Source organism: Tasmannia lanceolata, unplaced genomic scaffold, assembly GCF_043159265.1.
Source record: "Tasmannia lanceolata isolate RefF3 unplaced genomic scaffold, GAP_Taslan_0.1 ptg000048l, whole genome shotgun sequence".
In the NCBI taxonomy this organism is placed as follows: domain Eukaryota; kingdom Viridiplantae; phylum Streptophyta; class Magnoliopsida; order Canellales; family Winteraceae; genus Tasmannia; species Tasmannia lanceolata.
Genome location: NW_027518725.1, coordinates 4,171,675 through 4,185,778, shown reverse-complemented (window position 1 = coordinate 4,185,778; position 14,104 = coordinate 4,171,675). Strand labels below are relative to the sequence as shown.

The window sequence follows — 14,104 nt, the reverse complement described above, 5'->3', positions numbered from 1 at the left end:
AACATTGATCGAATAAGTGACATTTTGTGTAGCACTTCACACAAAAATATCAATTGTGATCCGCGAACCACCAAAGTCTTTGAGGTACCTTTTTAGGGTTTTTCCGTTTCTCTTTTTGTTCTCGAGGCAAGGTGGTTAGTCCCTTTTTGTTTGTTTCACTTTTGTTATATAAAAAGTTAGGTTCACCGCCCCAGGGCCGCTTTTTTGGGGTTAAAAACTACTTATATCTCTACATACACTTAAATCTCCCTTTACTAAAGTAACTATCAACAACAAATGTGTAATATAATTACTAACTATACGATACGGTATTGATGTCTAAACATCGTATAGTGAGTAATCATAATTAAAAAGAAAATAAAGAAGAGCTTGGGTTTTGTAACAAAACTAAGGCCAAGTTTGGATTGCAGGAATTTTCTGGACAAGTTTGGTAAGGTTTTTTTCTAAAATTTCCTACTTATCTTACACAAAAAGAACATATAAATTGAAGCAATCCTATTCAAATTTTACTTGGTGGATCCTTCTATAAATTAGCCATAATCATATCATTTCCCTCTAAATTGTGTAAGGCAAAAAATTTCCCTAGAAAATTTTTTCTGTGAGAAATGTTTTCAGGGGAAGTGGGAAGGTTAAAATGGGTAAAAGGGAAGAAGGATAAGTGTTCCATTTTACCTTTCTCCTTTTCTTTTGGCTACTGATATTGGCCCTACCATGTTTTGGTAATTGCACGAACTCGTCTTGTCTTTTATTATTTAAACAGCTGTCAAAAGTTATTACAGTTCCCAAAAAGTGCTCAGAAACCAATTAGAAAAGAAAAGACAAGCCCAGAATGTGCATTTATTAAACATGGTAGTGCCAATATCAGTAGTTTTTCTTTCTTTTTTCTATTGTTTTTCTCTTTTTTACTGTTGAGGGGTGATGAAGTGAGTTTTGTCTGGACATGGGGGATAAGATACGAAATTAGAGATGGGGAGAGGGTAAGGCCTAAAGGTCGGTGGCCCCAATCCAACGCCGCGTAACGACACACTAGCCTTGCGTGAGAGGAGCATGAACAGCAACACATACCCCTCAATTAATATTCAATTTTTTGTTTTTTTATTTGTGGTGAGAAAGTTGGGAGAAAAATCAGGAAAATTTTAAGAATAAAGACATGAGAGCAATTTCAATAGACAACAAGAAGGAGAAGAGAGTAAGGGAAGAGGGAGGAAGAAGGAGAAAGAGGTTCTTTGGATTGGTTCTCTTTCTTTCTTTTGTTGTTTTTCTTCTCTCTTTACTTGTTTTGAGTGCAACTGTAGGTTAGGATTTTTGTTTCTTGTTTGTATCTTCTCTGTGCTTTGTTAGCTAGTTTGAGTGTGAGATTTTTAGGGGGGTATATATTGTGGAGGAAGACTAATACCCATGTTTTAGAATCCCCCTCGAAAAAAAATTTCTCTTTTTGTTGCTTCTCCTTAGAAGGTTAGAGCAATAGAGCTTGAGTTTTCATGTTGGGGGTGAGAATTTTGGGGGAGAAAGACTAATACCCATATATTAGAATCCCAAAAAAACAGAAAGAAAATCACTTTTTGTTGCTTTTCCTTTGAAGAGTAGAGAAATAGAGCTTGCGATTTCTTATGGGTGGTGAGAATTTTGGGTGAAGAAGACTAATACCCATATATTAGAAGAAAAAAAAATCCCTTTTTGTTGCTTCTCCTTAGAAGGGTAGAGCAATAGATCTTGAGATTTCATGTGGGTGGTGATAATTTTGGTTGATTTGGATTAGTCAGTGGCAAGAGAAGAAGAAAATAAAGCTATTGAATATGGCTGCCTCTTCATCCTCATCAGCTTTCTTTGGAATAAGAGAGGAAGATCAGAGCCAAATAAAGCAGTCCTCATCAGCACCTAGTTCATCAACAGCTCAGACTGGAGCACCTCAGAAAAAGAAGAGGAATCTCCCAGGAACACCAAGCAAGTAGCTATTTCTACATACATAATATATAGATACATGTTTCTCTTCATCTGTTTATTTTCCTCTCATTCTCTCTAAAACCCAATTGGGTCTATATGGATACATGTTTCTCTTCCACTTTTTTTTTTTTAAGAAAAAAATCTCTCATCCTCTCTAAACCCTAATTGGGTCTATATGGTTACATGTATCTCTTCTATTTTTTTTATTTTTTATTTTTTAAATATCATTCTCTCTAAACCCTAATTGGGTCTTCTTTTTTTTTTTTTTTTGTTAATTTTCCTCTTCCCCTATTAATAATAGATCTCACTTGCATGCTTCTTTCCCTACAGACCCAGATGCAGAGGTGATTGCACTGTCTCCCAAAACCCTAATGGCCACAAACAGGTTCATATGTGAGGTCTGCAACAAAGGGTTTCAAAGGGAGCAAAACCTACAGCTGCATAGGAGAGGCCACAATCTTCCATGGAAGCTAAAGCAGAAGAGTACAAAAGAAGTGAAGAGAAAGGTTTATCTTTGTCCAGAGCCCACATGCGTACACCATGACCCATCTAGGGCACTTGGAGACCTTACAGGCATTAAGAAACATTTCTGTAGAAAGCATGGTGAGAAGAAGTGGAAGTGTGATAAGTGCTCAAAAAAATATGCAGTGCAATCAGATTGGAAAGCCCATTCAAAGACCTGTGGTACTAGAGAATATAGATGTGACTGTGGAACCCTTTTCTCAAGGTAATTACAATTCAACTTCCACTTTTTTTTTGAATGGTAAAGAATTAAATTAATAGAGAAACTAAGGAGGGAGAGAACCCCAATGATCGAGAAGATCAAACAATTCAAAGAAACAAAGAAAAACTATAAAAGTAGTAAAAATAGATCGAGAGGGAGAAATTAAAAAACTTCCGACTTCACCCTTGAAGCCCCCTCTTGAGCTAGCGTATCAGCCTCACTATTAGCTGACCTTCTTACATGATGAAATTACAATTCAAATTCCACTTGAACCCAATACAACTAATAAAGTAATAAGAAGATTTTTTTTTTTTACAATGGGTGATGAAATTGGGGTGTTTGTTCATAGAGAGATAGAGATAGAGAGATTGTATTTCTTTCGAGTATTGGTAGGGTTGTTAGGGTTAGATTCCTTGAGTGACAGCAGGAAGGAATGATCTGCCGAGATATGAAAATTGGAAAGGATTTATGGGGGCTAATTTTACTTTTCTTTTCCCTTTGGTTTGATTTTGTGTTTGTTTTCGTTCTTTCTTTGGTTTGAGTTAGGCTACTACGTGTAAGCAAAGGTAATAGAAGTGCTCACACGTGAATTATCTCTGAATCTGCCATGCTCATAGAGAATATTTTTTTTTTTAAAAAAAAAGTTATATTACTCTCCTTGGAACCACCGCCCTTTTTGCCATTCCTCTTTCTTATTCACGTGTTGCCATGTAACTAGGGCTACCAGGTTTGTTCTCTTGTGGGCTGTCTAGATGTGAGCAGGTTCCCTTTTTCATGCAAAACGTTAGGATTAGGAAATAGATGCTCTCTCTCTCTCTCTCTCTCTCTCTCTCTCTCTCTCTAACAAGCTGTCAAGTTTTTCATTGATGAACTTTTGCAATGTGGAGCAAAGTCCTTGATAAGGAAACAAAAAATGCCAATCTATAGTTAATTAATTGAAGAAAGGGCCTAGAAATAGAGTTTTTCTGAGGGTTGATTTTCATGTTTGTAGTAAAATTCTTGCATGGGAAAATGAACAGTTCATGGGCTTCGTATTTATTGAAGAAAATGTCTTAGAAATGGGCTTCTTGATTGTTGGCTTTCATGGTTTTTGCAAAAATTCTCCTGTTGCATTTATTGTAGAGCCCGTCCTAAAAATGGATTTTCTTTATTAATTCATCATTTTCAAAATTCATGTTCTAGCCAAATCCTCTCCTCTCACTTGTCTATTATTCTTTTTGGGGAACTGAAGTAACATCTTACAAGTTTCATGTTTCTAATTTTGTTCCAAGTGAGTGGTGATGATTAATTACTTAAGTTTCCCTCGTGAAGTCAATTGAATTCTCCTTTTATCTTTCCTTTCTTTTTGCAAAATTCTTTTATTACTTTAATTGATGATTTCTAGGAATGGGTTTTCTCCAATTCTTCTTTTCAACTTTATGATAGTATACTTTCCATCTTCCTCGTCTTTCTTTCATTTTGCGAAGTAATTCCATGCAAAGTATATTCTCTTTCTTAGTGATAAAGTAACTTAACCTTGTGCAATTCGATTGTGTTTCTTGGATGAAGAAAATTCCTGCAGTTCACAGCATTTCTTCTCCTAATGAAGTGAATTCCAGCTTATTTTGGAAAAATATGAACTATGAACGACCCAAATAAAATCATATAAAAAACTGCCTTATATATGGCCTTTATGCATTCATAATTTTCCATTTACTACCAACATATGTTTATACTTATTCCTCACTCTCATTGCTTCAAATTTACTCTCTATTTAATGTAAATGGAGCAAAATTCATGCATTTCCTTCTTTTTTTTTGCAGAAGGGATAGCTTCATTACCCACAGGGCCTTCTGTGATGCACTGGCTCAAGAGAGTGCAAGACTTCCAACTGGCCTAACCACCATTGGAAACCACTTATATGGAAGTACTAGCAACATGGGCTTAGGCTTATCTCATGTGGGCTCCCAAATCTCCTCATTACAAGACCAAACCCACCCATCTACCGATCTCCTGAGGCTTGGTGGGGCCGGACAACAGTTCGATCACCTCATCTCTCACTCCAATCAGTCCTCATTCCGCCAACCACAGGCCCCATCAAACGCATTCTACCTTCCGTCCTCCGGCCACGACTTCCGCGAAGAACCCCAATCCCAACATGGTTTGTTACAAACAAAACCCCAATTCCATGGCCTAATGCAACTACCTGATCTCCAAAACAATAATACTACTTCTTCTTCTGCGGCCGCCAACCTGTTCAACCTAAGTTTTTTCCCAAATAGTACTACTACCACCACTAGTATCAATAATACCAACAATGGAAATAATAATAACAGCCAATTATCATCTTCAGGCTTACTGATTTCTGATCAGTTTAGCAATGGAAATGTTGGTTGTGAGGGAACAACTACACTCTTTTCGGGTACTATCATGGGTGATCACATGGGCTCCGGCGTGTCGTCTCTTTATAATTCTTCAGTGCAAAACGACGCCGTCCTACCTCAGATGTCTGCAACTGCATTGCTTCAAAAAGCAGCTCAAATGGGTGCAACAACAAGTGGGAACGGTGTCTCCTTGTTGAGAGGATTCGGAAGCTCTTCATCGAACAGTTCAAAACCAGATAGGCCACATTTGTCTGGTAATTTTAGGGCTAGTTTTGGCAGTGGTGGAGGAGAAACCCTAAGATCACAGCTTGAAAATGAGACCCATTTGAATGACCTCATGAATTCTCTTGCAAATGGGAGCTCAGCTATATTTGGAGGTGGGCCTAGTGGGGTTTCTAATTTTGGAGCTGGGTCTGGTGGTGTTTCTAATTTTGGGGGTAATTGCACTAGGGGTGGCCAAGAACAAGACCCCGGATTCAGTGGTGGTGGCGGATTCAATCCCAATAGGATATCTATGGAACAACAACAGCACCGCCACAATTCAAATTTGAGTAACATGGAAGAAACAAAGTTGCATCAAAATCTCGCGGCGAGCATAGGTGGATCAGACAGACTGACTAGAGATTTCTTAGGGGTTGGAGGGATGGTGAGAAGCATGGGTGGCAGCAGTGGCATCGACATAAGCTCGTTGGATTCGGAAATGAAGGCGGCGGCGGCCGCGAATCGCTCGTTTGCAGGTAGGAGTTTGCAATAAGAGAAACAAGGGTTTATAGGTATGGAACTCAACTTGGTTAATTTTATTGTGGGAGATGTGTTGTTAGTGTTTAATAATTAGTATGATAGGTTTCCATATGAATATGTTGCCTTGTGGCTTTTATCTCTTTTTTGGGTTTCCTTATTTCCTTTTGGTAGATGTTCTCTTTATATGCTAGTCATGAACTAAAAATACTGTTTTTTTCTCCTAGTTTCTTGCTTTCTTCTCATGTTCTGGTTATATCCTAAAAAGGGAAATTAGTGAAATAAAAAGAAAAGCCTTTCTTCTATGTGTTTTTTTTGTTTTATGTGTTAAGAATTGAGAATTGAGAGAGAGAGAGAGAGAGTCTTGTTTCTCTACGTGAAAGTCCTTTATCATTCTTTATTTTCAATTATAAATTCTCTTCTGCACCCATAAACTACTAAGAAGACATAAAAGACTACTGATATTAGCACTACCGTATTTTGATAAGTGCATGAACTCAGCTTCTCTTTTATGTTTTAATTAGCTTCTATGAGCTTTTTGGGAACTGTAATAACCTTTCACAATTGATAAGTGTTTAAAATAATAAAAGACAAGATGGGTTGGTGAAGCTATCCAAAAAAGGATAGTGCCAATATCAGTAGCCTATAAAAAAAAATGTGGAATTTTCATTGTCTGGTTGACATTCCATTGAAATATTTCACATTCTTCTACTTACTCTTCATCACTTTCTCAGGTCTGACCACGTTGACTCTCTTACTAAGCTCCCCATTTAAATTCAGCTAATGTTTCAAGTTTTCTTTGTATTCTTCCCTTCCATTTCTTGGAGAAGTAGACAACTAGTGTCTGTCTGATCCTTTGCACTATAATTTGTATTCTTCCCTTCCATTTCTTGGAGAAGTAGACAACAATCCATTTGTTTTTTTATAATTTTATTTGCCACCCATCTCTTTGATATGAGGATTTCTATATAAAAGAGATGGGCTGTAATTATCAAAACAGATGGATGTCAATACAAGCTCTCAAGAAGGCAGAGAATACGGCAGAAGGCATATGGGATGTCGTTATGGTAATTATTCGAAATGTATAGTGGCAGTTTTGTCGTTTTGGAATTATTTTACCTTGTGATCTCTTTCCTTTTCTAATGTCAGTATAATTCAATAATTGTGTTTTTTACTTATTACCCTTTTTATAATCATCACGCCATTGATTTCTTACCTTTTTTCTCTGATAATTTGATAAAATCGATGCCTTTGGGAAATACATTCACGTGAAAAATAGTAGTCTCTTGTCTTTTTCTTTGTCGTTATTTCTGAATCATATGGTGATATTTTACATGAATTTGCAGATTCTTCTCCTCCATTTTTACTCTTTTTATGTGCACGGACAATTTCTATACATAAGAATGCCTACATCAATTATAAACCCATGCATGCATGTATACTTCATATGTACATTACAAACCCATGCATGAAATGGTTCGCATGCATGCTTACACATAGAACGTATAAAAGAGTAGATTTTCCCATTGTGTAGATATGTTTTTCTCTTTATAAGCCATTTATTGCTATTAATGCCCTTTTTGGTATGGATTTTCAGAACCGATTGTGAGTCCAAAACTGTTTATTGGAAGTAAATGTATGATTAATTTTGAATCTAATAAGGCCCTGTTCATTTAAGATTATGTTAACTGATTGTGAGTCCAAAACTAATTATTCAACTCAAATTTACGTTTAATTTTAAGTCCAGTAATTGGTTTTGGACTTACAATCGGTTGGCATAAATATTAAACGATCAGGGCCTAAGCAGCACGGACTCACAATCAGTTTTCAAAATCCAAAATAAACAGTGCCTAAAGAATTTTCTCGGGCCACCAAATTAAGTGTAAATTGCCTTAGATTAGTGGAAACTGCTCCATCTCCCAAGGCCCTATCCATTTTACTTTTTGAGAATCCATGTTGAGACCAAAACTGATTACTAGCTTTGAAATTGTGTTTAGGTTCTGTTTGTTTTAGATTTTGAGAACTGATTGTGCGTCCAAAACTGATTATTGGACTCAAAATGAAACTGAGGCCTTGTTTGTTTTAGAATTTGAGAACTGATTGTAAGTCCAAAACTAATTACTGGAGTTTTCGTTTAATTTTCAGTCCAATAATCAATTTTCGGCTCGCAACCGTTTCTTAAAATCCAAAAAAGGCCTAAATTTTGAGTCCAATAATCAAGGTTAGACTCAAAATCCAAAAACGAACATGGCTTAAGGCCTTGTTAGTTTTGCATTTTTAGTCCAAAATTCTTAATTATTAGAATCAAAATTGTGATTAATCTTTAATAAAATAATCAGTTTTGGACTCAAATTCAAAATGAACAGGGACTTGAGCCGAAAAATTGATTATTGGACTCAAAATTAAATGGAATATTTTTTAGTCCAATAATCAGTCTTAGACTCAAAATCAATTTTCAAAATACAAAACGGACCTAAGATGTGTTGTCTTAAATGTCAATCTTTATAACCGTCCGAAAAAACATAACATGTTTTTTCACGGACAAAGAAAATATTTTGTAGTGAATGAATAAGAAATTGATGAATTGTCGATATATAAGATCATAATCATTGATACGAGTCTTTTCATTTCCAAATAAAAAGGAATCTTTTGTTACAATAGAAGGTGAAGTGACGTGGATTGTTCAAATTAAGAATCGAAGTTGATTTGCTTTATAAAAAGAAGATATCAATAAACTTCTACGAAATGAAGAACTGTAGAATGCATCATAATTATTGATAGAATAATGACATTGTAACCAAGTTAGGAACCGGGGAATGGAACAGAAAAAATAGCCTCTTCACATGTTAACAACAACAACCCCTCCCCCCCCCCTCCCCGCCCCGCCCCGCCCCCCCCCCCCCCCTCTCTCTCTCTCTCTCTCTCTCTCTCTCTCTCTCTCACGCGCATTGTTTCTCAAAATAGCAAAACTACCCCACCCTGTGTGATGTGCTATGTAGGGATTCGTTGGGTTCCACTCTCAGTTAGGCAGCCAGTCTTCGTACGAGCACTCTTATTGATAAGAGTCTTTTCCACATAAAAAAAAGGAATCTTTTGTTACAATAGAACCAAGGGTGGTGTGGATTATTCAAAAACTGAAGTTGATTTACTTCATAAAAAGAAGATATCAATAAACTTGTCTCGATCATGAGATATCATTGAAAAATAGAAATCATCTAGAAATTCTTTGTCATCAAGCCCCTTGTAACAAGTCCTTATAAATGAAGCTTTCTTGACTCCTCTCAGCTAGGGGGGGGCAGAGAGAGAGAGAGAGATGCCTAAATAATTACATGATATGATCTAATAATTTACAGATTTGAAAGCCTTGCTTATTAACTTAATCGCATTGATTCATTTACATCAAATTCCAACTTGTGTGATGTGTGTCAAGGTAAGTAGATACCTAATTAAGTAAGTGTCAGTAATGAGCGTTACGAGAGCGATTAGTATAAAAATACATGTATATGTGCCAATGCCAAGATGCATAGCTAAAGGCATATGTTTGTTTTTAGCTTTGTCTCCAAGGATTTGGCTTACTTGGGGGAGAGGTTTAATATAGAAGATGAGATAAATGCAAGTCAAAGACTCAAGAAAAGCCCAACTACCAAGGAAACGGACAAATATGGCAAGAATAATCTCATTGGTTGGCATCAATCTCATGCATGATTGACAATTTGACATCAAGGGATCGGTTAATTAAGAAGCCCCTGCAAGCGAAATAGTAGGGATACAGCTGTGATCTTCGTCATTAAAAATGAAGAAATATCGTGTGTTGAGAGGTTTGGGGAGAGCATCACAGTGTTAAGATCAGAGCTAGAAATAAAATATACATCGAGCTCCCTCTAGCAACTTTTATCGTGGATGAAATGGAAATTAATCTCGATATGTTTGGTATGGCCATTGAAAACCGAATTGGTGGGGCAGTAGATAGCGCCAATGTTGTCACACGATAGTCATTGGAGGGTGAGATAAAGAAACACCAAACTTGCATGTGAAGAAGAGATTGTACCCACCCAGGATATCTTAGCAACAGTATTCGCAAGGGCCTCGGATTCAATGCTAGAATGGGTGACTGTTGGTTGCTTGTGCGAGATCCATGAAAAATGATACTAGAGTTAAGGTATACACAATAGCCTTCAGTGAGCTTATGATCTTCAAGGCACCTTGCCTAGTCGATCGGCATCAAAGAATGCCTGAATGGGTAGTAGACGAGATCGGTGAAGAAGGTCCGGTCCATATGATTAGTGCCCTTTAGGTACCACAATATCCGATCGATTGAACAGTGCCCAGCATCCATTGCCCAATGATAGGTCGCAGACTTAGCAAAACTTCATTTTAAATGGTGTTTTTTAAAAACAAAAAAAAAAAAACGTGTTTTGTAGGTTTACCGTTTAAAACTCTTTACCACAAAAAATTTCAGGAAAACATCTACAACATGTTTAATTAGTGCACATTGTACAGTGATAGGGCACATAGTTAGCAAAACTTCATTATAAGTGTTTTTTTTTTTGACAAAAAAATGTGTTTTGTAGGTTAACCTTTGAAAACTTTCTTAAAACATTTTTCGGCAAAAAAAAACTCCAGTTTTTTAAGAACAATTAAAGCACGTATTAAACACGTTTTTTTAACAACTTTCCAATGTTATCCATTGTTAGAAATGTAAAGTCAAAAGATACTTTTGTGCTTTTAAATTTGGATGGAAGATTCAAAATTGAAAGATCCATCTTGTTTTTCAAAAGCTCTTGTCCTTTGTGGTTTATGGAGACATGAACCCAAGACCTAAGGATGTATGGTTCTCCGAATGGTTTTTTTTTTTTGTAATGACACCCATTAAATATGAACCGTTTCATCTCCAATAGTCATAAAAGTGCATGTTGGGAGAGAATCGTTTTGGTCTTTTAATGGATGCTCAATTCTCCTAAACAGCCAATTTTCTCTCTATAAAAGAGAGAAGGCAGCACATAGATACAAATTTTGACACAGAAAATACACATACAAAATACAGATTTTTCTCATACTGTTTTGCTACAAAAAGATACAGTTTACATTTAGAAATCTAGATTCCTCTCCTCCCTTCTTCATCCATTCTGTTCCATGTACGAGCATAGTTTCAAGGTGTTTCTAAGTGCACCAGTCAGTGAGTGCACGTGGACTGGAGCCTATTTGGGCTGTTTTATCTTAGAGTTTCGATTTCCGGATCCTAGCTGCACCGTAAGGGTGGATATGATTCTTAAGGAGAGTGATCATATGGCACGACTCATCCTCTATCATCAACAGTTTGATTTTCATAAAGGGTTTTCGTCAAAACAATAAGAACAATATGTTTTTTCAAGTTTCAGTACAGAAATTTTGGGTCAGAGTTGCATCAATTTGGGGCTAAGTAACCAAGTTGGGTTCGAGTAACCAAGTTGGGTTTGACTTTCTTATTTTTGGGTTAGACTGAGCCATAGCCCAGTCCCTCTATACTCTACAAATCTTTCCAACAATCTTAAGAATCGTAGTTTTCTATTTATTTAGATTATATTACTTTTCTTACAATGTAAATAACATTTTTTTTTAAATGGAGTAAATAACAAAATTTTAAACGTACTAAATATGGTTTTTCATGTTTTCATTCATTTGTCCGCTTTTCAATTTTTTGAGCCAATACAGATTTTTTTTTTTTGCCTAATCACATTTTGCTAACTATGATAGGGCAATGAAGAATTTAGAAAACTTTTTTTACTGTAAAGATGTCCCAATGCACCGTGATACTTATTGGCACCCAGGAGGATTGTGCCACGAAAACATGATAAGAGTGAAGGGCCATAGGTGTTAAAAAAGGTTTGGCACCATCCGTGTGAGTGTGAAAGACGAGTTCACTATGAGAATAATATCATCAATGTAGACAAGTTGCAAGATTATGATAACAATTGTGCAAAGAATAAACAGAAGAGTCAAAATGCGAGCACGAGGAGGTTTCTTCATGTTGTAGATGGTCATATAAAGACAGCCTACGTATGAGGAAATCATTGATCAATAAAGTCAGGAGGTTGAGTTATATAAACATATTCATGAACAAAGCCACAGAAAAATGTTTTTTTTTTTTTGAAAAGTGACATAGAATCCATTAATATAGAAGGTAGACGGGACCAGGAGTCCCATTCTACAATACAAAATATTAATGAAGATTGGAACGGGCATACCTGAACCAAAACAATGGCCACTAACACCATATAAATACATTGAAGCAAAGATAATCCTAGTCAGGCTTGATCCTGTTTTCTTTTAGCTATCCCCGTGCTTTTAAGTACTGTAAATAGATTGGCTACTGCTCAGGCAAACCTGATGACCCTTCCAATGCTGCCTCCAGTCTTACATGCTTGTATAAGTAGAACAATCTACATAGATGCGTAAGCAAAGGGATAGATCTACCAGGCTATAACTAAGGCGAGTAACCACTGCTGAAGAGATAGATACAAATATACTGTTGATAGACTAAGGTGTTACAGGAAATGCTATCCCTGGAATTCTACTCCATTCTCCCTCTTCAGACTAAAATTAGCCATCTATCTGAAATTGGCACTCGCAGGTTTTAGTACTAATAGAAGAATTCGACTCCCGAGTCACATATGTCCCTGAGACAACTCTAGATGAGACAACTCTAGAAAAACCATTATACCTTGGTAACTATTGTCCCTCTTTTGGCCAATGATTGGGCCCAAAGATGATTCATACTCTGCCTTACTCAAGAAGCTTATATCAAAGTGGAGTCAATTCTTGATTTGCTACCCCTTACTATTGGTCCTTATGGACAAGACCCTCCGCTTCTGCTCTTTCCTCCCTTTCCTTGGCATCCCTTTCTCGTATGGCCAATTCTTGATTTGCATTTTGAATATCAAGTTGTCGAAGAGGGTACCCCACAATGACATCAAGTGTCAAAATTCATAGTGGATTTGACAAATGAGTCTGAAAGTTTCACTATGATCGGTGTCTTCTTGTATGTCCAAAAGTACACTTAGATCCTTTTTGTTTGGGATTATTTCTCTAAGTGATTGCTATAACTGGTTGCCAGTAATAGCAATCACCTATTATTATAATAATCTATTATGACATAATTGCATTCTTCCAGCATCATTTCTCAAGTGATTTGGTACATCTTCTAAAAAGATCGAAAGACCATAATACCCTTTGATTCGAGTCCTTAATTTCACATTAGAATTTACAAACATGTAAAATCATCCCAAAACAGTGTTGAAAATTACTAAGTTCTGTATGTAAAACAATAGGAAAATAATGTTAAAAAAAGGGCAAATGATGAAGAAAATGCAAAGATTATGCTAAATTGTTAATAAAGGGTAGATATTTAAAAATTATGAAAAAATGGCTGTCAGGTGAGAGAGTATAAGTATTATGACAAATATACCCTCACTTCATTTTCCCACCATTTCTTAAGCTCATTTTCTTTCTTCTTCCTCACCTTACCCAGGGAACGTAAAAAATACAGAGCCATTCCCATCCTTTGGAAGGTCTAATCCCCACGTTTTTCTTTCTTCTTCCTCTCCTCACCCAGCCAACCTGAAAAATACCAGTGCAGCCATTGTCATCCTTTGGAAGCTCTAGTCCCCACGTTTTTCTCTCTTCTTCCTCATTTTTCAGAGAATCGTGTAAGAGGTAATTTGCAGAAGAAATGGCTATCGGGTAAGTAATCTCACATACCCATTTCGGATTATATTTTTTTTTCCTTTTAAGGGTTGGTCGATTGTCTAGCTGCTGAAATCGATGATCGAGATACATTTAAACTAATTAAAAAATTAGATTTTGATTTTTTCGGTTCTTCCAGTATGTGAATTGCTTCTGTTTGGTACACAAGAATTTCAGTTCTTTCAGTAATGATAATAGATCTTTGATGGTCATATGTTCCTTTACAGCCGTTGGAATACATCGAGTATGTGCTGGTTTAGTATTAATTTGTAGAATCTTCCCCCTTTTCATGCATTCTTTTGAGCTTGCCTCATAGTATTTAAATTTTGTTTGATTAATCTCATTCTTATATTTTTCATGTATTTGTCACAAATTCATGTTTTTCTTTAGCTATCATTGGACTGCATTATGAGAGTGGGGTCTTGAGTTCATTGGTGGAAGAGATTTTAATCTCTTTTCTTTTTCTTTTTATTTTTTTGAAACTAAGCCTTTTCTTTTCAGGATTTAGAGGAGGAAATAACTGTCATGTCTTATTGGCCCAAAAGAATTATGATATTCCTTCGTTTGATAGCTTTACCAGTGATTTTATTAGATGTTTCATAGTTAGTACTAA

The 14,104-nt window shown here is 36.2% G+C and overlaps 1 protein-coding gene across 2 annotated transcripts; it reads left to right on the top strand.

The window, feature by feature from the left end:
• The first annotated feature begins 1,090 nt into the window (after window positions 1-1,090).
• LOC143864136 (protein indeterminate-domain 4, chloroplastic-like) lies at window positions 1,091-6,074 on the top strand. 2 transcript variants are annotated; one of them, XM_077374958.1, is made up of 3 exons: window positions 1,091-1,944; window positions 2,275-2,671; window positions 4,471-6,074. In XM_077374958.1, the coding sequence occupies exons 1-3, from the start codon at window positions 1,797-1,799 to the stop codon at window positions 5,783-5,785; spliced, it is 1,860 nt and encodes a 619-aa protein (XP_077231073.1). In that variant the 5' UTR covers window positions 1,091-1,796; the 3' UTR covers window positions 5,786-6,074. The 2 variants fall into 2 exon arrangements, with proteins under 2 accessions (XP_077231073.1, XP_077231074.1); XM_077374959.1 differs by having other exon boundaries at window positions 1,809-1,948.
• The last annotated feature ends 8,030 nt before the right edge of the window (window positions 6,075-14,104 follow it).